The sequence below is a fragment of the Oenanthe melanoleuca genome, chromosome 4A (genome assembly GCF_029582105.1).
Source record: "Oenanthe melanoleuca isolate GR-GAL-2019-014 chromosome 4A, OMel1.0, whole genome shotgun sequence".
NCBI classification, from domain to species: domain Eukaryota; kingdom Metazoa; phylum Chordata; class Aves; order Passeriformes; family Muscicapidae; genus Oenanthe; species Oenanthe melanoleuca.
The window spans coordinates 2765701-2788112 of record NC_079338.1 but is presented as its reverse complement, the minus strand read 5'-3'; the positions used below and the strand labels follow the sequence as shown (position 1 = coordinate 2788112).

General features: G+C 43.2%; 1 protein-coding gene across 2 annotated transcripts in view; it reads right to left on the bottom strand.

Annotated features, from left to right (window-relative positions):
* DCX (doublecortin) overlaps positions 1 to 22412 on the bottom strand; it is a 118298-nt gene that overhangs the window by 12553 nt on the left and 83333 nt on the right. Inside the window, exons 7-9 of one of the 2 annotated variants that reach the window (XM_056491489.1) lie at positions 11750 to 11852; positions 8220 to 8357; positions 1070 to 1164 (exon numbers count right to left, since the gene is read on the bottom strand). In XM_056491489.1, coding sequence (XP_056347464.1) covers positions 1070 to 1164; positions 8220 to 8357; positions 11750 to 11852 — 336 coding nt within the window. The remainder of the gene's footprint in view (positions 1 to 1069; positions 1165 to 8219; positions 8358 to 11749; positions 11853 to 22412) is intronic. The other variant, XM_056491490.1, reaches the window with a different exon arrangement.

Sequence of the window (22412 nt, the reverse complement as noted above, 5' to 3'; positions counted from 1 at the left end):
GGCCAGATTTTGTTCTCAATTATAAATTAATAATAAATCTGGACACATTGTGTTAAGTTTGGTGTATTTTCTCAAACTTAGAGAAGCTGAGCAGCTGAGAACAGAGTGAGGTCCTGAGGAAAACACAGTTTTCATTTGGATTCAGCTATGCCTTTGTTAAACAGAATTAGTTCAACCCCTGGAATCTGGCCCATGGTGGCTTCCACGTGGCTGCTGAACACCACAATTTTTAAATTACTCTTCAGAAACTTTGGGTCAGTGCTTTCAAAGTCAGGCTGGGAGGTACATTCTGTTTACTAAAAAAGAAACCCCTCTGACTTCCTCTCACACCTACATTTGTGTCCAAGCTCCAATTCCTGTATCAAGTGAAAACTGTTGGAAGCAGCACTGTGGCTATTCCAGAAATGCAAAGGAAGTGAAAGTCAGAGCTCAGCACAGAGTGCTGAATAACAGGAACTGAAAAAGCTGTGGCAGCTGCTGTACCTTTTAAATAAATCAATACATGAATTATCCATGAGCCAGCACAGGTTTCCTGGTTCCTGCCAGGATGCTGTGCTACCTGTTGGCCTGTCTGTGACCAGCTACTGTTCCACAGCACATTTACCACACCAGCTGTAAGAATCACTGTAAAACAGGGCATGGCCTTAAATAATTCAAAAATACTAAATTCTTGAGGAGCATCATTAAAATGATGTTTAGAGCTCCAGTAACATTTGCATTGCTTCTGCTGTTTAATGGGCCTGATTTGCCAACACTTGAGGCTTTTCAGCACAGGAGGGTTTACATGAAACCACATCCATCAATTTTTTTTTTAAATAGTGGTTAAGTTGTCTCCTCTGATCCTTCTGGATGATTTTCAGCACACATTAACAACTGCAGGGGAAGAGTCAGGACAGTGCTTTGGTCACCACCTTGCCCAAAAAGACAACTTTTACAGGTAAAGGGCCAAACTGCACTGCTGGAACAGCAGGAATTGCTGTTTTTCTTCCAGAGGACATGGCTCCAGGGTCCCACAGGTGTGAGGGGCTGGGGCAGAAGGAGGTGTAGTAAGGTATAAGAAACTTAATACCTTGTGCTTCCGGAGGCTCCCTGGGCTGGTGGGGGTGGAGATCGGGGACTGCTTGGATTTGGGTGTGGACAGCTGACTGCTGGAGGTCCCATTTGCTGGCAGAAAACAAGACACAAGCTGGAAATCAGGCAAGCAAGAGCAAGATTTTTCTCCTTTGGGGACATGGAAGGTCTCCAAACATTTAACACCATGGTTTATTCATGTTAGGCAGGATAAAAAAAAAAAAAAAAAACAACAAACAACTGAACAGCATAGCTATAAACATAACTCAAGGGTTTCAGCTGCTCAGGGTGAAAATACAACTGCAAAAATTTTAGCTGCAAAATACAGTGAGATACAAAATAAATGGAGGGAGTAATATTTCACACAACAAATATTCATTCACCAAGTCAATCCAAGGTACACATCACCAGAAAAACAGAAAGACAATTTCTGTGTTCTCAAACTGTTTAAGGGCATGACTGGAAACTGGAGGCTGCAGATATCCTGAATGCTACACAAACAATGTCAGATGTCAATTATACACATTAAAAACTAGACAAAGTTTGCTGTGGGTGGGATTAAGTGACTGAAGAGCCTGATGGAATTATGCTTTCAGTTATAACAGCTGGAGCTGCAAATCAGTTACTCAAAATTCATCAAGCACTTGAGTGTCTGGAGGAGGCTGAAAAAGTGTATAAAATATAGAGTAAAATGTGTGAATGTTGTATTTTTGAGAGTAAAACCAGCACAGCTCTTGCTTTAATGCCTAAGAAGCCTCACTGCTTTGTCACCTCTCAGGTTTGCAGCAAAGGCAGAGGTCAAACAGGTGTGAAAAAAAACATGTGCTCAAAGCCATGGGACAAAGGAGGAGCTGCCAGCACCTCAGAGCAGCTGGGATGCAACAAATTAATGGTGATGTGGCTCCTCTGCCTTCACATCCATCACCTCCATGCACTTCCTCCTTTTTTGGAAGAGGTTATTCATCACACACAGCTTTTCTCCCATCACAAATGCACCTTGCTGAGGAAATGGATATTTTTAAAAGGTGGTAGAAATAATGATTTATAGATAATTGGGGAATAGAGTGACCCTGCATCTCCCTGTCCCACTCAGACCATTCTTTATTGATAAGGGGAAAACACCTGTTCTGGAAGGGAGAAGCTGTTTCCTGCTGGCCCCTGCACTGAGCTGTGCCACTCTACAAAATGAGCTGCCCTCCAGGCTGGTGGGGAAAAAAGGAGAGTTCTCTAACCATATGCCAAATAATGAAGGCAATTCAGTAAAAAAAGAATTTGGATCTCTTTTATGTTTTATTTTACTGAGTGAATTTGTCTTTCCTATTAAAGAAAATGTGGGGAATAAGAGGACTGATATAATCTCCATTAGCTAGAATCCATTTCCAGTTTTTAAAATGCTTCTTTCTTTATCTCCAACTGTCACTGATCCTTCCTAAGCTGAAGAACTCTGCAAGAAACCCCAATTTCCCTTCCACAAACAAGACTGGAACAACAGTGCCAGCAGAATGGATGTAATTGCTGCAGGGCAGGACAGAAATTCCCTAATACAATGAGAGTTTTAAGTGCTACAGCAGGCATGTAAATATTTTATGAGCATCAACAAAAAAACAGATGTGACATCCAAATCAGAAATGGAATGAGATGGACGGATATCATTACAAATACAGCAGAATTCTGCAGCAGGAGCAACAATGGAGAAGCCCAGTTTCATTTTCTTTGCCTGCTAATGAAGAATAGTGTTCATAAGCAAACTTTCCTTTGAACTGAAATGCAAGAAAATAACAGGAGGCAAAGAGCAGGTGCATAACACTGCTGCTCCACTAAAATCTCCTGATGATTTAGGGGAGCTCAGGATCTCACCTACACTCAGCTATTAGGAGCTGTTCTTTAGAATCAGCTTTCATTTCAATTCTTTGAGCTTTTTTCACCATTTTATTCTTTGTGCATTATGGCTTATTCATGGCATTGTATTTGCTTTGCAGCATCAATTTACCTTGAAGTGCTTTTGTCATATCCTTTAATTACAGGAGCAAATGCACCTTTTTGCACAGAATCTTCACCTCCCCCTGTGCACGAGGCAGGAGAGAAATCTGTGCTCAGGAGAGAAATCAGCCTTGTCCAGCCTGCCACATGGCAGGGAGGATGGAGAATATTCCTGTCATGTTTGAGATGAGAGATCCAGGCAAGCTGAATTCTCTGTCTGCTTCTCCCACAGGTGTTTCAGAATCACAGAATGGTTTGGGTTGGAAGGGATCTTAAATGTGGGATCTTCCACCAACCCACATTGCTCCAAGCTCCATCCAGCCTGGCCTTGGACATTTCCAGGGATCCAGGAGCAGCCACAGCTGCTCTGGGCACCTGTGCCAGGGCATCCTCACCCCCACAGCAAAGAATTACTTGTTAGTATCTAAACCTGCCCTCCTTCAGCTAAAGTCCATTCCCCTTTTGTCCTATCACTCTATGCTTTTGCCAAAAGTCCCTCATTACCATTTTATACCTTTTTTAGCCAGGTTTCTCACATGGAATTGTTCCCTGAGTGTTGCTTAGGTTTGCTGGGATGACTGGGGCTCTGGATCTGAATTTCCAGTGCTGATAAGCACCAGGACCTGCAAATGAGGTGAGTGAGATCCATCTTCTGAACTCACCTTTCTGTCCACAAACAGAACTGGAAAAAGCAGGGCCTGAGGCTCACAGTGAGTGCTCAAAATGTATGGAGATATCTATTTCTACTAACTTGTAAAATAAAGTTAATATCTGTGCTTGACTGGGGCTGCCAGCATTCTGCAAATGAGATCCCAGTCTGAGGAGCTCATATGGGAAGAGAGGAAGGAGAGTGAAATCCATGGATAGTTTTGTGTCCAGGTCAGGGTTTGAAGTGCCACCAGGAAAATAAAACAAGGGAACAAGCAGAACAAGGACAGCAGGCAGCAAATGTAGAACCAGCAGCTTGTTGAGAGAGCAGGAGCCATCCTGCCCTTCAGGACAGGAAAACAAAGCCTCAGGAGTGGAAGAACCCAGATTGCACAGGCACCTCCAAACCTCCAGGAACTCAGCTCTGCAGTGCTGGCACCTTTTCCCTGTGGTTGGTGAGGGGATCTCTCCTGGGCTGGCAGTGAGCAGGACACAGGGAGGAGCACGGGACAAGCAGGGGACAAGCAGGGGACAAGCAGGGGACAAGCTGCTCTGTCCCATGTGCCATTCCCCAGACATCTGCTGCCTTTGGGCACACTCTTCCATTATGACCCCTGGACATTATGACCCAGGACAGACAGACACTCTGACCCTCTAATTGCTGCTGCCTGTGAATGTGCTTTTGTCCCTCTGTCCATTAGGGAACTAAGATTTTAAGGTCCTGCAGCAGCCTTAGAGCCCTGCTTGTATTCTCCCCAACCCAAATCAAGGCAAAGACATTTTCAAATTTCAGTTTAGGTACCTGTGACCCTGTCCTGGTTTTAAAAATCATAAGCTGTCCTCTCACAGCACATGTTTTTATACAACTGAGCCCTTGTTTAATATGTTAGTTAGTGTAAGATAATTTCATGGTTTTATAACAAAGAAAGGATGGCAAATGACATCATTATTTCCTCTCCTGTATTTCTCCCCTGACTCCTTTTTGGAGCAGTCTGTTAAAGAAATTTTGCCAAACTTCATGCTGACCCTACTCCATTTAAATCTCATGGATCAAGCAGAAGCAGAGACTTCCCTCCTTATGCCCAGTTTTCCTCTGTCATGTTAGGAGAAGGAACTGGATGGTGCCCTGCAGGTGTGGTTTAATATGGATTTCACTGCTCTAAGCTGTGCCTTTTAGCAAAGCTGACTCCCTAAGAAGAAAAATTGATGCTAGAAATATACAGAAGCTTTGTAAATTTTCCAGAAATCCACTGGCACTGCTTAGGAAGTACAGATGTGGGTTGGGTGTTAGTGAGGGAAGGGGGAAAGGATTTCCCTTGGGAATACAAGGATTGGGGTGTGTTCCCTTCTCCTTATAGCAAGACACTTCTTAGTTCTGCATTCATTCATTTCATTTTCATTCATTCATTTAAATGGTAAGAGAAAAGCACCATGCTAAAAGAAGAATGTTGAAATTGCTTCTGTGGATTTGCTACCTGACTTTTTTGGATATCCTGAAGGGCTCTGGCTGCCTGAAGGGATTGAGCTTTTCACACTGAGGCCCTGACACCTCACTGTGAATTATGTTCAGGCTCCTCTCACCCAAAGATTTACCTCCAAACCTGCACTGACATCATTGCCCAGATATGTCACAATGGCCTTGGACACCTTGGTGGGGAAAAAAATTACAGAAACCTACACAGGAAAGAACTGGAAAGAGCAGAAACAACACAAAACCAAGGAAACTCTCATGAGTTTCCACATTACAACCACAGCAGAGTGAAAGACAACAAAGACAAAAGGTACAGATGGGTAGGAGAGCAAACACACAGCAGAAATATTGCATATATTTGAAGTAAAACTGCTTTTAAATAGTTTTCATGCATTAAATGGGTGAGATTCTGTGGGGAAAAAAATAGGTCAGATCATCTTTTATTAATCAGACTTCATTCAGCTTTCTTTGCTTTTTAAATGTGATAACTCCAAAATCCCATCTAAATGTAAATATTGATTCTTAAAAGATGTGTAAATCCACTTAATTTATTACCAATTCAATACAAGAATACAAAATGGTATTCTGTTTTCTCTCTGTCCTGAGAAAACAAGAGTCTTCTATTTTTCAGTACTGAAAGAGCTCAGTCTTCTTTATTCTTATTAAGCAGGACAAGTGCCATTTTTTCCCTCATTGAAATTACAGGAAAGCACGAAAGACTCTTGTCTGGACAGATTAAAGAAACCTGATTTGCTCTTCATAACTGACCTTAACTCCAGGAACTGGTTATTGTTCAGCCTTTCTGGTTGTTTTAATCTCCCCCTGAAAAGCTCTGCTAAGTGTGTTCATTAAAGCTCATCAGATGAGTCACCATCCTGGGCCTGGAGTCTCTCCATCAGCTAAAATCAGGCACACAATAATTGCCATTTCACATTAAACTCTGTGCTCATGCAGTAAACTCTGGTTCTGGTGGGAATCAGCACCTGATGCTTGTGGAGAAGGTTCAAAGCTGCTCATGCATGAGCTGACTCCTACATCACTGAGTGTTTCTGCTGGGTTTTTGGAAATCAGCATCATGTTTCCCATCGTGCCTTCAGTGTGCCTGCACAGCTTTAGCAGCAATTTGGGATGGTGAAAGTGGTTCAATTATTGCAAGCCTGAGTTTGAGAACAGCCAGCAATGGAATCTTGAGGAAAAGCTTTATGAATGCAAAATCACCCTAGAGAGAAATAATTTTAAAAAAATAGTCTTGGCATGTGCCAACCAGTTTCCCACTGTCTCTATAGGTAGCTGAAGAACACCCACACACCCTACACAAATGAACTCTTCCTGGGAAAATCCTTCTGACTACTGCCAGAGAAGTTTCTATCTAATAATCCCATTTTTGCTGATGGTCAGCTGTGTGATGCTCCCATGCAATATGCAGCATGTTAGCATGATGGTGAGAAGGAATTTCTGGTTTGTATCACCTGTGTTGGTGCTGTGGGACACCTGAACTCAAGCTGTGAAGCTCTTTTGGAATTCTGACATGTTTAATTGATGCCTTGGCCATTTAGTGAGAGGCCATGTCTGCTTCTCTTTTGGAGCAGAACAAGCAGGCAGTAAGAAATCAATCATAACCCCAGAAACTCTCCATGACTCTAAACTATCAATTACCAGAATTACTGAATTTGCAGCCCAGCCTTGGACTGACAGCTCTGCAGCTCTCCAGGTGTGCTACAAAAGGAGGGAGGCATTTCAAATGCTGCTGCAGTAAATTAGGATTCCCATTTTCCTTCTCTTCCATTGCTGAATGAGTGTCTCAGTGTCCCATCAATAAACCCATCACCAGTTCTGCAATTGCAAGGTCACTGATCTCCTTTAAATAATGCCTGGAAGGAGCCACTCCTGACCTGTGCAATAATCACTGGAGGTCACCCTAAATCACTCTGTATCTCCAGGGACCATCTGAGAGCACTGTGGGCCCTGATTTCCAAGTTTAGGAACTTTTTTTGGGGAAGGAGGCTGTGAGACTATGGGTGAGACAACTCAAGCCACAGCTGCACTTTACCAATGGGGAATTGTGGATACTGCTGAGAGTCAGGGAAAAAAGCAGAATTGAGTTTTCCCAGGCTACTCAAAGGAAAACAAAAGGGAAAGAATTAATAACAAAGTTTAACACCTGCTGTTGTGGACAGGAGGAGTGTGTGAGGAATGTGAGGTTTTGGTAAAATCATGTTTCCAAGAGGAGCAATGAGCTTGGTTCTGTCCTTGGTTCTGCAAACCAGTCTATAAAAGTGTGTCTAATTCTGCAAGAAATTGCTTCTTGTGGATGAAGATGTGTTGCTGTGTTCTTTTGCTGCTTCCAAGCCTTACAGTGACAGGGAATTCCTTCCCAATATTTATTAAGCTGCTTGTTCCTGCAGGAGTCTTTGTGTCAGGATAGACAGTGGTTAGGGACAAAACTCATTCAGTCTGTATAAGCTAAAAGTTCCTGTTACATTTATTGTAAGAGTGAAAGTACATAGAGTCCCACTGAGTGTTGCTAGCTGCAGCCCAGAGTAGGACAAGGACTGAGAGGGGGTTAGAGAAAGAGCAATGGGATAAGAGGGTGGGGGGGTAAGAGAAGAAGGGAGAGAGAGCAGGAGGGAGGTAAGAGAGGGGTGGTAGCAGTAAGAGAGCAATTTCCCGTTTACAATACAATAAATCTTCTTCCATGATGAATATTCTAATTTCCCAGAACCAATCTAACACAAGATACAAATTCTATAGCATTTACATACAGCCTATAGGAATCCTTATATTACCATAGTGTGTTACACTTTAAACTCTAAAAACTACTCTTTGGACCCTGGCAGGGATGTCCCTGACCTTTGGACCCACTCTATCATAGGGGATTGCCCCTAGCTGGCTATCCCATTGTTTCATGGCAATTCACTAACTAAGGCTTTCCTGTTTCATCTTCCCCAACAGTTCCCAAAACACACCCGAGTCTCCTTTGCAAACACGGGGAGTTTGTGCTTTTCCCTGGAGCACAGAGAAGCCCAGACACCAAGAAAGAGCCACTCACCATCCTGGTGGTTACCTGAGTCGGCCGGGGACTTGCTGCGGCGCATGGGCGCGGGGCTCTTGGCCGAGCTCTTCTGGGGGGTGGGGGAGGATTTGCTGCCCGTGGCACCTGCTGGGCTCCCCTTCATCACCCTGCACTCTGGGGGAACACAAACACACCTGGTTATGGCCCTGCTGCTCCCTGGTGTGACACTGCCTGGTCCCCAGAGAGATGCAGAAAATATCAAGGATGAGGGAAAAGCTGATTTTATCCCTTGTTCTGCAGGGTGAAAGGATTCTCTTCAAGGGGAGGGTGAAGAGAACAGCTCTGCTCCTCTAGAGACTCTGTGAGTGTCAGGTTGGCTCCTACCTGTGTCCTACCAAACAGTTTCTGCCCTTCCCTTTCCCCTGGGTGTCATGAGCACAATGAAAATGGTGAACGCTGACTGAAGGAAAACTCAGGCTGAGAAAATCCTGTTAATTTGCTGTGACCCTTCTGTGAAGAACCAGTGACAGGAAGGATGAGTGCCCTTTCTGCAGGTGCAGAAAGCTCCAAGTGGCAGATGGGGCAGCTTCACCCAGCTGGAATCAGCCTCTTCTGTCCTCAACAAGCTGCAGCTTTTCAGATGCAGAAAGCAAAGGAGACAAAATGGTTTTTACCAAGCACATCCTCTGTCCTGGCCACTCGTCCCTTTCAGCAAGGTTTATATAAACAAGCCCAGCAGATTTATGTGGAGCAGATGAGAACCCCAACTGGGCTTTCCTAAAAAATAAATAGGCCAGGAAGAGTGGAAAATGTAAACATGATCCACAGAGGGGAACTGAAATGCTAACAAAGCTCCACGTGTCCCAGGATTTCAGGCATGCCTGATCTTCAGAACCAGCCTTTATTTACATTGAGAGCTCACAGGAAAAGAACTTCCCACCCCTCAAGTTACTAACTTAACTCAGTTAAGAAGAAGGCAATAAAAAAGGGATTTCCTCTTTGTCAAATGTTGGCTGGTCCCACCTCCAACAGCTTGTCCTCACCAAGATGTGAAAAATGTGTCGTTTTTACAGATGTGAATTACGTGCTCCACATGCAGGCAGATTTTTATGGAAAAGTTCAGCTCAGCCCCACATGCTCCACACTGAGAACCCCCTGGAATGGAGTCCCTGATGGAATTAAGGCAGCACAGAGCAGATAAATAATTGGTCAACCAAAAGCAAGCTGTCTGACCTAAATGTATGTTATTTAACTATATATCAGTGTATCTACAAAAATATAATTGCTTTTATTTTTCTCCAGGCTTTCCTCATTCTCAATGAGCCAAGGGTCCATCTCAGCTCCTTCCAGATGGTTTGAGAAAGTGTTTTGCTGTTGGGTCATGCAGCCCAACAATGTGAGGAGAGGAAGCCTTGTGCTCCAGGGATGATGCATGGCAAGAGTTAAACCTACACTCAGCTTCTTTTCTCTCCTGCTGAATCAATCTTGGAAATTGTAAATCAGGGATAGAAAAAGTTGTGGGTTTTTTCCTTCAAAAACACTTAAATTCTCACAGATGATGTCACAGAAAAGCTAGTGAAGGTCCAGCCCCAATTTTCTATGCAAGAAGAGCAGGACTGATGTTGTGAGGGGGCTCAAAGGGTGTCAGGAAGCTGTGTTTAGCCACCTGAACTGCTCACTAAAAAATAAAATAAACCTAAAAATAAATATACTTCATGTTAGGTCTCTGCAAGAGCTTCCAAATTTATCTTCTTCCCAGAGGAGTAATTCCTTGGAAGGAAACCTGGCTTTGCATTTTCCAGCACAGAAAGGCTGACTCTGAGGAATTCCTCCCTTGGCAAGTGTCAGTACACCAGAGGCAATCCCTGAGCTTCTGCAGGAGGTGGAAACCTGGCTGTGCTGGGGTTGGTGTAAAAAAGCCTCTAAATGTCACCAAAGTGTGACATTTCCAAGATGCTGAAAGCAGTGGCTGCAAGAGGGACAGAGCAATGTCATCTGGAAGGTGCTCAGCAACAGGGATTAGAGGGTGGAAGCTGTGGGCAGCTTTTTTTTTTTGGCTCTTTTTCCTCTGGGCAGCCAGGAGGAAAAAAAGATGACATAATCCTCTCTTGTGCTGTTTCTCTTTTTGTTTCCTGATGTCCTGCCAAAGTGAACATAATAACCAGCAATCCTGGTGTGTGTCATCCAAACAGGCAAAGGAAATTTCCCTGTGGCAGAGGAGATTTTAATGAGTGACACTCATCTGCAGAAGCTCAGGATTCACAGCTCTCCTGGCAGATTTGGAATGGGTGATGGGTGTTCAGTGGGAAAATGGTGCTGAGGCTCCTCAGAGCTGCAAGGCTCCCCTGGAAACACCTCTGGAGCTCCTCACTGCCTTCCCAACAGCAAACCTGGCTTCTCCTGCCACAGAAATCCAAGCTGGAGAGGTGAGCAGAGGGGAAGGCAGAGAGCTGGGCTTTCCATCCAGTTGTTCTTCCAGGACTGCATCCAAGCTGTTTTCCAGCCTGGAGCTCCCTGTGGAGCTGACTCAGCTGCTGAGTGCTAAAAAACAATGTGAAGCTCAGCTTTCAGATCACTTCCCCAGCCTGACACAGGCTTCATTCTCTGCCTGCAAAGTCTCAGCTCAGCCTTGGAAACTTTCTTTGAGTTACCCAAGACCATCAAATGGGTTCATCTGGAGTACACAGGTCAGAAGTAGCAGCACTAAAATAAAATCAGGCTTGCAAAGGAGTAATAAAAAAACATGGTGTTTGGAGATTAGAGGCTGCTTGACTTCCTGGCATCCAGCAAAAATCTCTTTGATTCTCAGTATAGAACCACTTTGGAGCACATAGGACAGGAGGGACTTGTGTTCCTTATGCAGCACACCTAGAGCTCTGGGAAGTGAGCCTAGATGCTTAAAGAATGCATTTTTTTTTTAGTTTAATTGGTTAAAATGACATTAATTTCCTGTTGCTCCACTCACTGGCACCTGCAGGCAGGTGGGTAAAGTTGCCAGGTGGGGTGGGTGGTAAGTCCTGCAAGAAAGCTCTGTATATTCTGTAAAATCAATGATTTCATGGCTTAATTGGTCACACAGACTCACATTATTACAGACTTCTGCTGGCAGTGGTAACAAGGAAAAATAACAGTGCTGTCCCAGCCATGACCCCAAAAAGGGAATTATTGCCCTGCTTTTTGAATCAGCAGAAGTAAGCAGTAGAAATGTGATTTTTTTGTCAACTGTTGCTTGTTTCCATTTTTAATATGCATGTGTCCACATAAGGATGATTAGTTCTCAAGAAAAATGCATCTACCTGACTGTAACTGGAGAAAATTGAAAGTATAAACTCTCCCAGATTTTACAATAAATGTCAAAATGCTGTAGGAATTAATTTATTCTGGCTTGGGCTACCTCAGTCAGTGTTTGCCTGATTATAATACTGCTGACTGGCTAAGTATCACAAAAGGATGTTAAATTCCACGTCCTGGGTCTTAAAAACCAGAACAAAAGCATGCAGCATCGTTATCAGATCCAAGTAAGTGAATGGAAATGAAATAAAACCGTGGTGTGTGTTTGATGTTACCGCTTTCATCCAGGGAAAAGTCATCCTGCGCATAGCGGAATTTTTCTGGACCACAGGCGATAAACACATCATCATCCCCAAAGAAATCGTGGAGACAGGTCACCTAGAGAGAGAGCAAAGTCATTCATTTTAGTTTTAATTGGCAGCATTCTGATGTGGCTCAGCTTTTGCTGGAGCAGAAGGGGGCTCTGCCCCTCTGCTGTTTGTCCCTGTCTTGGGTTGCAATACAGGATGTGACAGAAATGTGGATTCTGTCCCCATCTGCTGCAGCCGGGTGGGGCAGTGCCCCTGATCTCCTGGCACACATTATCTGCTAATGGGCCATCTTTAAACCAGCTGGGCAATCATCTTTATCTTCCCACAGCCCATCCTCCCTCCAGGAGATATCTCCTGTTCATGGCCAGTGAGTCCCAGGGCATGACTGATAAAATTCCATCATCCCACTGGGAGATGCTCCAGCCAGGGCAGGAGCCAAGCCTTTCCTACCCAGATAAAAACTGACATTTTGGACACCAAGGCACCTTCTTTCCACTGGATTCCAGAGGAAAGCCAGACCTTTCCACATCATCCCTGCACCTTCAGAGGAAACTGCACCTTCTCCAGGAGCACTGCTCCAGCTGAACCACATCTGCCCCTGCAGGAGGATGCAGCCACCATTGAATGGGACTGTGCCAACACCCTGACTGACTGACGGGTGTCAGCTTGGATTCTGACTCTGGCAGGGTTTGGGATTGTTCTGTGTAATACTGCATTTCTATTTTAATTTTCCTAGTAAAGAACTGTTCTTCCTAATTTCCATGTCTTTGCCTGAGAGCCCCTTAATTTCAAAATAATTTGGAGGGAGGGGGTTTACATTCTCCATTTCAAAGAGAAGCTTTGGCCTCTATTGGCAGACACCTGTCCTTCAAACAAGGACACCCCCACCCCATGTTAATGTGGTCCTGCTTTCCACAGGGCTGGTGCTCATCACACAACTTCCCTGGGCAAGTCAAGCCTAACAGAGTCAGGAAAAACACCAGAACAGAGATAAAAAGCCCAAACAACTCCCTTGCAGGTTCTTGGAGGTTTGGCATTTCCCACCCAGCTGACAGGATGCACCCCAAGGAATGACACAGCTCCTTCTAAAATATAAACAGAGGTGCCCCCCATGCCACCACTGCCTGTGCTGGGGGTGTCTTGGTACCTACAGAGCCTAAAACCTCTAATAATCACTGGGTTTAAGCACAGATGTAGAGATGTGACTCCTCCTGAGCACAAATGACAAATTTTAAAGCCAGAACATTTATCTGTGCTCTCGGTGGAGAGACCCAAAGTATGACAGGACAACTTTCCCAGCCCAGCACCATTTAAATCCAGATTTACTGCAGGTGTTGTGCCAGCCTCTCCCTCACTGAGTGCCTTGCTCCCCCTTTTTGCCATCCTCAATAGGTGGAAGTTTTATCTTGCAGTGCCTGGAGCTCCAAACTCTGCCTTGCCTTGCAGCATCAAACAGAAATGAAAGCACAAGGTGTGGGAGCCCTACATCTGTATAAAATAACTGATATATGGGACTTTGGAAATGTGAAAATGCATTCAGGCTGTTGGGAGAGAAGTTTAAATCCCATCAGGCTGGGAGCTCCTCCCCATATTCAGCTGGCAGAGATCTGCAGTTCTCTACAGATGATGGACTTGCTTTAACAATTCCTAACAATATCCTGACATCCCTGACACATACTGACCAAATATTGTGTCAGGAGCAGCAGAAATGCTCATTTGCTACACCCCAGTGTGGAACAGCTCCAGCAGAGCCAGCCTGGGGCAGTCACACATCCCAGCACCCAGCAGAGCCCAGGGTGGCTTCCTACAGTTCCACCTTTCCAGGAAACCATTCCAAGCAAGCACAAGGTGTTTATAATGGAGGTAGGAGGCTGAGAGCTGCTGCTGCTGCCCAGTGTTTACTGGGAGGGACTGGAGAGAGCACTGGAGATAACCATGGGGAGGGAACTTGCTGGAGGCAGAGCTGAATTTCTGTATCTGCTGATCTCCTGGAGCTGGACTGTGAAAAGTTAATTTCAAGCTCTAATAAATCAACTCTAAAGAAGGCTTTTGGCTATCTTAATAAGGCTCAGTATTTCACAGTGGTTAGTATAATGTATAATTAAAGCACTGCCTATGAGTGCCAGCACTGGTCACAATGCCAAACCTCAGAGAAAAGCCTGGTTTTCACATTGTCATGACTTTCAAAATGGAGCAAGCTGAAATCTGCCATGGCTCTGATCAGAGTTAGAATTTTCTCTGCTAGCTCCAGTGAATTCCTATTTCTGGTTCCCTAAAATTAGATTGAAAATAGCTAACTTCATCTATAGAGAATTCTCCCAAAGAAAAGATGACATTTCAAACCAGCACTTGGTACTGCAGCCCTCCCCCTGAGGATGTGTGGCACTGATTCATTTGCAAATAATTGGGTTTGGCTCAGCACAGAGTTCCCATCTGAATGCTAAGTACTCCACTTGTGCCACTGAAAGGACCCATGGGTTGCTCTGCTTCACTGTGCAGTTAAATCTGTGATCTAAAGTTGGATCAAAAGGCTTAAAAAATTTCCCAGCCTTTTCCACAAAACCAGAAAGAACCCACAGATGCTTTTGTTGTCTCCAGGTCACAAGTCCAAGTGTGGATTTTGTCCCTGACTGCCCACAACCACCCCAAGCAAAAATAAAGTCCAGGCAATCAAGAAAATCTTCAGATCCAGGGGTTCAAACAGGATGGAGAAGTCCCAGGGTGTCCAAGGACAGGAACCTGACTGCATTTCAAATAAAGATATTGCAATTCACTTTTCTGCACTCCAGAGAGCAGTTGTTGTGTGTATTTTACAGTTATGAACAGCTGGCTGAGCACTGGAGGCTGGTGGAGAATCAGATCATCTACTTGCTGAACTCTGAATATTCAGGGAACAATCACTTCTGCATTTGCCTTATTTCTTCCTTTTTGCTTTCCTCTTGTAACTTCCATTCACTAAGAGCTCACAAAGTAGAAAGGACAGCAAAAACCCAACCCCACTCTCCTTAAATAGTGCAGAACATTGCAAAATTCAGAGAATACCTGGGGTCCTGTGCTTATGTTCACCACGTGGGTGGTATTTTCTATTTACCTTTTGTTTACTCAACTCCAGTCCTTGGTCATTTCTCTGAGTCCCATAAAAACATGTCCCAGGTGGGCTCCTGTCCACAGGAAGTCACTGGAGTAAACTTTCCTTGGGAAAACAAGTGACCTCAGTGCTGGGTCTGAGAGCACAGATTGTCTGAGGGGTGCAGGGAGGAAAGAAACCCACCAGGATCAAGCCCTGGGTGTGCTCACCCCTGAAGTCTTTATAGTGATGGAAGGAAAAGAAAGAAAGAAAGAAAGAAAGAAAGAAAGAAAGAAAGAAAGAAAGAAAGAAAGAAAGAAAGAAAGAAAGAAAGAAAGAAAGAAAGAAAGAAAGAAAGAAAGAAAGAAAGAAAGAAAGAAAGAAAGAAATGTAAGGAAAGAAAGAAAGAAAGAAAGAAAGAAAGAAAGAAAGAAAGAAAGAAAGAAAGAAAGAAAGAAAGGAAGGAAGGAAGGAAGGAAGGAAGGAAGGAAGGAAGAAAGAAAGAAAGAAAGAAAGAAAGAAAGAAAGAAAGAAAGAAAGAAAGAAAGAAAGAAAGAAAGAAAGAAAGAAAGAAAGAAAGAAAGAAAGAAAGAAAGAAAGAAAGAAAGAAAGAAAGAAAGAAAGAAAGAAAGAAAGAAAGAAAGAGTATAGCACAAGTCTCCCCCATGCAGTGTGGACTTTTTGAAAGAATATTTTCTGCTTTGGCTTACTCTGATCTAGCACTCTAATTATAGCCAATAATTCATCTGAAACACCATGAAAAACAATCTTGAAAGAAGGTTCATATCAACAAAAAATTTGCCCCAGGTGACAACCTGAAAATAATTTTTTTTAAAATGCTGTGTTCTCCTTTTGGTTATAAATTTATTAAAGCCCAAGACAAAACCCAATAGTAGCCAGACAGTGCAAGGACCAATACTGCCACTTGAAAATGTGATTTTATTGGTGGCTGTTGTCATGCACTCTCAGCAATGACACAGGAACCAGCAAAACAGGAAGATTTTGTCTTTCTGCAGTTTCCAGTCTACAAGCACTTCTCATCCATAACAAAAATCAAACTTGTGTATGTAACTACAGTAAGCAAGACAAATAGCATTGATTTCCAAGCATGCCTTTGTTTAAGGGAGGATAATATTTAATTTGAAATCCAGGATTGAAAAGACAATATTGACTTGGGAAAGGATCATACTGCATTAAATGTTTGCTCTCCAATTCCTGCAGCTTAAGCAATCCCAAGGAAGGAAATCATATCTTCACATTCCAGTTGATGAGGCACAAATTTATTTCTCACAAAGTCATTATTCCAAATAGATCTGATGGCAGCATTTTTCTTTTTGCAAGGCCTGATCTTGAAAAACCCTTATAATATATATATATTAGGGAAGGAATAGAAGGTTGTAGAGATTAGTTTGCAATTATTTAGGTTTTCCTTGTTAAATTAAATCCTTCTCTGCTTATATGAGGAAAAAAAGCTTCCCTGAGAGGAGAATCTAGCTGGGATTTCTGCAGTGACAGTCCATCAGTGTCTGCTGCAGTTTTAATTGAGAGAGGAAAAGCTGCAGCCCTGTGAGAGCTGCTGAGCCCCTGCTTCATTTTAATACAGCACTTGTAGAACTAAGCACTTTTCAGGATTTTGACAAAATGGAGCTTGCCTGGATGGGAGTTTGCTGAAATGCCTGTGATGGCACAGACAGATATTTGAATTCACCCAAAAAAGGAGCAGTAAAACCACAGGATTTACACTGATAGAGCTCAGAGTAATTGGCTGTTCCCACCTTCCTCCAGGAGGCAGCAGCAGTATTTAGAAACTGTAATTTATTAATAAAAAATTTAATTGTTTCATTAATTATTAAACTGATTAAAAATAATTATAAATAAAAAGTTTGAAAACTTCAGCCTGAGCCTGAATCACCCAGCAGTGCAGAGCCTGGGTTATTTTGGAGATTTGGGGTTACCCAGCTCCTTCTGTCCCCTCCCAGCCCCTCACTGTCACTCCAGGACAAAGCAGTGACAGAGGGTGACTGAACTGTCCTCTTCCCCCTTCAGAGAAGTGTCTTTTTCAGTCAGAAAATGTTCTTATTTGTAGCTCTCTCCCTCAGCCATAATGATTTTGTAAACCATTCTCTCTGCAATACCTGAACCTCCAGTTCAGGAATTCAGGCAGCAGAACAGTGACAGCAGCACTTAAGTAGCTCCAAAGCCCCCAAGTTTCTGCAAATCTAATGGTTATGTTCAAAGAAAACAGATCTCCATGTGTTTTCTTTTTTTTTAAATCATCACAGTTCTTCAGCTTGCAGGCTTCCAAAGGTCAGAACAGGGGGGAAATGTCTACAGAAAGAGCCAAAAAAACCTGAAAAGACCAGAGAAGAGAAATGCCTGCCATACACACGTACAGGCTGTAAGAACAGAGCTGAATTAAGACACACTCTTCTTTTCCAGGCTGCTTTGATAAGTGCTGTAAAATTTAACACATCCAATCACCAGATAAACACAATTAATGTGTTTTAATTCCTGCTCCTGTCCTTCCTCTCTCAGCACTAAGCAGACCAGCAGCCACACCAAGAGTTAACTGAGCTGGAAATGTCACTAAAACCTCTTTTAAACTCTGTTTTAACTCACACCAGCAATCTGAGGGATTTATTTATACATCATCAGCTGTACTCCAAGGCAGATTGGCAGTGGCCTGTTTGTTTCAGGTCTGAGGAGCCAAAGTCCAAAATCACAAAGAAAATTGTGCTTTATGATGTGTGCAATCTCCAAGGCACAGCACAGAGACCAAACACTCTCAGACTGACCCACAGAAAGGTTCAGAAGGAATATGGGAATTGATGAGCATGGTGGTAAACTCTTCACCACACAAAGAAAATATTTCAGAAGACTGAAGGGTTAAGGGAATGCAATGGAAAATAAAGATGCTGGTATTGGAATGCACAGCACTTAATACATTTTTCCTTTTAACAGTCTAGAAACTGCAAGCCCAAAGCAGACACTGAATTGATTTACATTTTATTAGATTCTGGTTTCCTGCTTTTAAAAATAAGAGATGTTTGGATTCAATTATTTCTTTAAAGTATGCACACACCCACTCAATAGATTCCACATTTGCATTCACAGAAAGAGAATTACTTATCTGCTTTCCTGAAAAAAAAAAAATACTGCTTAAAATTGATAAGCAATAAGAAGAGGAGCAGGAAAACCACAAATATTAACATTCCAAAGTGGAGCCAGAGCAATCCTGCATGCCCTTAAATATTTACACCTTTTTACTGCTGAAAAATGAGATCCTGTTAATTAGGCTGTGTAACTCCAGCAGGTTGATCATGAGTGCTCATGCCCATTTTTTGAGGCAACTAAACCAGAGCAGGGACACCAGCTCCTGCCCAATATATATCATTTCCAGGATAAGCATTTGTGATGCTTATTTAAGTGGAATAAGAAATATTCATGCCTGTGTGTCCACAGCAGCTTGTAAAACTTCATGCATGAAGAAATGCTGCTCTCAAGGGGCTGCAGCACACAGTGCCTGTTTATTTAAGTTCTGGAAATGGGGAAGTTTGAAACAGAATGGAACAAAAAGCAGGAGGGAGGGAGGTCAATAGCCAAGCTACTCAGTAGGAATGTTAAAGCTGAATTTTAATATATCTGATGAATTAGTGGTGCTTCCAAACGGTGTGAAATCCAATTAGCCGCTGGGAGAAAGGTTAGTTTGTTATCCCATTCCCTATACATATGGAGGAGACTCTGAAACAGATATTCAGGCTGTTGATTCTTTTTAACCAGAAGAAAAGCTTGCTGTTGCATTCATGAGGGTATTACACTGAGGATAAATGTGCTGTGAAGTTTGGGGGAACAAAGAGCACAGCCATCCAAACCAATATATGAAACATCACCATTTCTCCAGTCAGAAAACCATCAAATGAGGAATTCTGGGTGACAGATTGAATTTGAAAGGAGAGATTGTCAGCACAAACAGCCCCAGAGCAGATAGCACTGAGGAATTCAAAAAACTGAATCCTAATCAGCATCCCCTCATCACTTCTGAGAGGAAACTGCAGTTTTGGATGGCAGAAGAGACTTTGGAAGTGGCACAACTGCATGGCCAAGGTCAAGCAAGACTAATTGAAATGGAGTCTTGGAAATAAGGACAAAGGGAGCCTGTAAAGGTGAGGCTGGAATATCCATTTATGGGATTTCCAACCCCAAAAAACTCCTAAAATCTGTAGCTGTTGTGCCCAGTTTCATAAAAGGGAAAGGCTGTTTCTCAGCTTTGTGCAGGAGGCACTGACAGTGATGAGTGACGAGATTTTGGGAGAAAGATCCTCACCCTGCTCACAACACACACACAACACCCTGTGCTGCCAGGATGGAGTGGTTTGGGACAAAACTGATATATTCATGCATTTCCAGGGGTAAATCCACTGTGTTTCAACCCACCCCTTCTTCCCAACTGCTCCCAGCCATGGAAGGAGAGAGCAGCATCCCAGCACAAATAAATGGAAAAATGGAGATTGCACAAAACAGCCGCATTTGTTCCTACATCCTCTGTGTAAAGAGACATGGGAGGAAATTGTGTCTTCAGTAGTCACCCAGAGTGACAAAGGAAATTACATGAAATATCATTTAGTTTCCCTGTAGCACGTGGATGTGTTTTACTCACTGAGGCAGCCTCTGAGAAATGGAGTTATTTGAGGCTGTCCCACATCCTGCTGACATCAGTAACTCCTTCCAAAAAAGGGAGAAATGAGTGTCAGACTTGCTGGTTTTATCACAGCATCAGGAGAGTTCAGGGATATTTCAGTTCAAGCCAGGCACTCCTTTGAAGGAGAAATGTTGTGTCTCTCCTGGCACAGCAGCACACTGACACACTTCATAAGGGACACCCCATTGTGGTGGACAGAATATGTTGATTAGAATTGAGTCACCAAAAAGATCACAAATCTCGCTCTAAAAGACACAGAGGCCTGGCCTTGCTTGGCCTATGTAACCTTCTTTTTAAGAGTGGGCAATAAAAATATTTTTAAAAATATTTTTAAAAATCCCAAACAAACAAAAAAACCCAAACAAACAAAAAAAAACCCCACAACAAAACACAATAAATCAAGAAATAACAGGATAAATGGTTTCCCTCTATCTTATTTCGCACTTTTTTGACTCCTCTGTGCTATCCTGGGCTTCCTTTGGGATCCTTGGGGATGTGAGGGGTCTGGGGCACAGGTTCAGGGTCTGCCCCTCTGTTTTGTACATCTGTAAAATCCTACACACTTCCCCATCCAGGGAGATATTGAGGAGTTGATATTTTTACCTCCTGCTATCAACCTTCATGGAAAAAAAGACACCAGTGTGAAGTATTCAACCTCTAAGCAACTCTTCTAAAACATCTCCAAACCTGGTGAGGGACAAGCTGTCCCATCCTCCAGCAGTATAAATTTATTTATAAGGCCAAATTCTTGAATTACATGGGAAGATGCAACTGGTCTGTGTCTAATTAACACTGGCTTTGCATTTCATTTTGCTCAAAGCATCAGTGCTGTTGCTCAATTCCTCAAATATTCTGTAAAGGCTCCTGGAGGCATTTTGTCTCGTTAAATTTCAATGTTTGCCAGGATCTTTATCACACTGTTAATTCTGGGAATTAAAAATGGTGGCCTTTAAAAATTAAATTGTAACAGATGCTACATGAAATCTAAAGGAAAGTAACAATTGTTATCAAGCTGTTCTTCCAGGGAGCTAAATTTTCTTCTTTAATTATAATTCTCAACCTGCTCTTTGTGTTTTGGGAGATATCCTGAATTTACAGCGAGTACATATCCCCTCCCTATCAGAAGAGTTTTGTTTTCACCCTAATTTCTGTTAATCTTTGAATAAAGCTATTCATTTTTTTTCCTAATTAACAGGTCTTTTCAACTTAGCTGACAGTGAACAGAGTAGTGGAAAATTCAGCATTATGTCCTGAGCTAAACCATATAAGGGTAGAAATTACCAGTATTAAGCAGGCTGGGAGATAAAAATACTTTGTATAGCACATGTAGAGAGGCTGCTGAAGTGGATGTCCCAGAGTTTTTCACATGAGAATACCTATTTTTGCCTTTTATTTTGCAATGTATTTCATCCCTTCCACATCTGCAGGACCAGTGACAGGTTCTAGCTTAGTGTGCAGCAACGTTAATGGAATAATTGATGCAGGAGCAGTGAAATAGATGATGTGTAAAATGGCAGGCTGCATAATTGTCTGGAGTGAGTTCAAGTATTTCTGCAGTGAAAAATTGTCCTGTTTTACACTCCCATCACGTCTCCTTGCTGCTGCGTGGCAAGAAAATTTCATTTGGAGATGATCCCAAGATGCAGTTGATTTACTGGTGGGATTCCAGAAGGCAGGAGGTTAAAACCTTCCTACCCCAACTAAACAGCACCTGGGAGAGGCATTACAGGGTTCACACTGGTCTGGGGAGTAACCACTCAAATTTCAGCACAGTAATAAACACAGAGCACATCAGGGTGGATCTGTGCCACTGAGCACTGGCAGAAGAGCACCTGATTAGAGAAATCAAAATATGACTTTTTAATATCTGACCTTTCTTCTTGCAGTATAAAATATTACGTGACGGAAGAAGGGGGAATGGAAAGAACATGAGTTTTTAAAATTATGATGCAATTAATTTCTGCTCCTGTGAAACATGCAAGAACCATTACATTTGCATGGCATTTCTCATCAAATCAGTTGTAGACTACTGAAGCAATTAGAAACTAATTGCTGTGAGATTCCCCCAAGAGATATATGATGGAAACAGGAGGTGGCCAGAGACTTACAGGCAGAAGTGTCTCTGTTTTTTGCCAGTCTCTAGGAAACAGCACATTCCACCTCTGGAATGGTGCAGAGGTGGCTGCAGGAGCTCACACAGATCAGCCCACTGCAGATGCTGCACACACTGTCATTCCCTTTGTGCACCCTCTGGGATAATTTGGTCTTGCTTTGCTTGTTTGAATCACAGAAATCACGCATGGGGATTTTTAACTCCTCCGCCTGCTGCTGCATAAATTCATCAGCTCTCCACCTTCCCTTCGCTCTCCAGCTCCTCCCCAGCCCTCACCCCTAGAGACTAAGTGCCATTTCCATGATAAATGGATCCTTCCTGCTGCAGGGAAGGACACCAGCCTGGTGGCTGCTTCCCTGTCCTGCCACAGGAGCAGGGCTGGGCTGCCCATTCCCCCTGGCACTCTGCTGTGAGGCTGTGATGAGCACAGGGAGCACCTCACAGTGCCCTTCACCTTTCTGGGGGTAGATATTGTAAATTCTTCCCTTCCCTGACCCTTCCTGTGAGGCAATTCAGTCAGCAGAGCATGAGATTCTTAATCCCAGGGTCGTGGGTTCGAGCCCCACGTTGGGCGCCAGCTGAGGCAATTCCCTTTCCTCTCTCTGCTCCCCCAAGCTAGCTCTGGACCAGAGGTGGATGGGAAATCCTCATGGACAAAGGTAAAATCTCTTTCCTGGGATAACATCCAGCACTTTATTCTCAAACCATGTGCAGTGTAAGAGCTGGATGGAGAGATGGAGACTTCAGA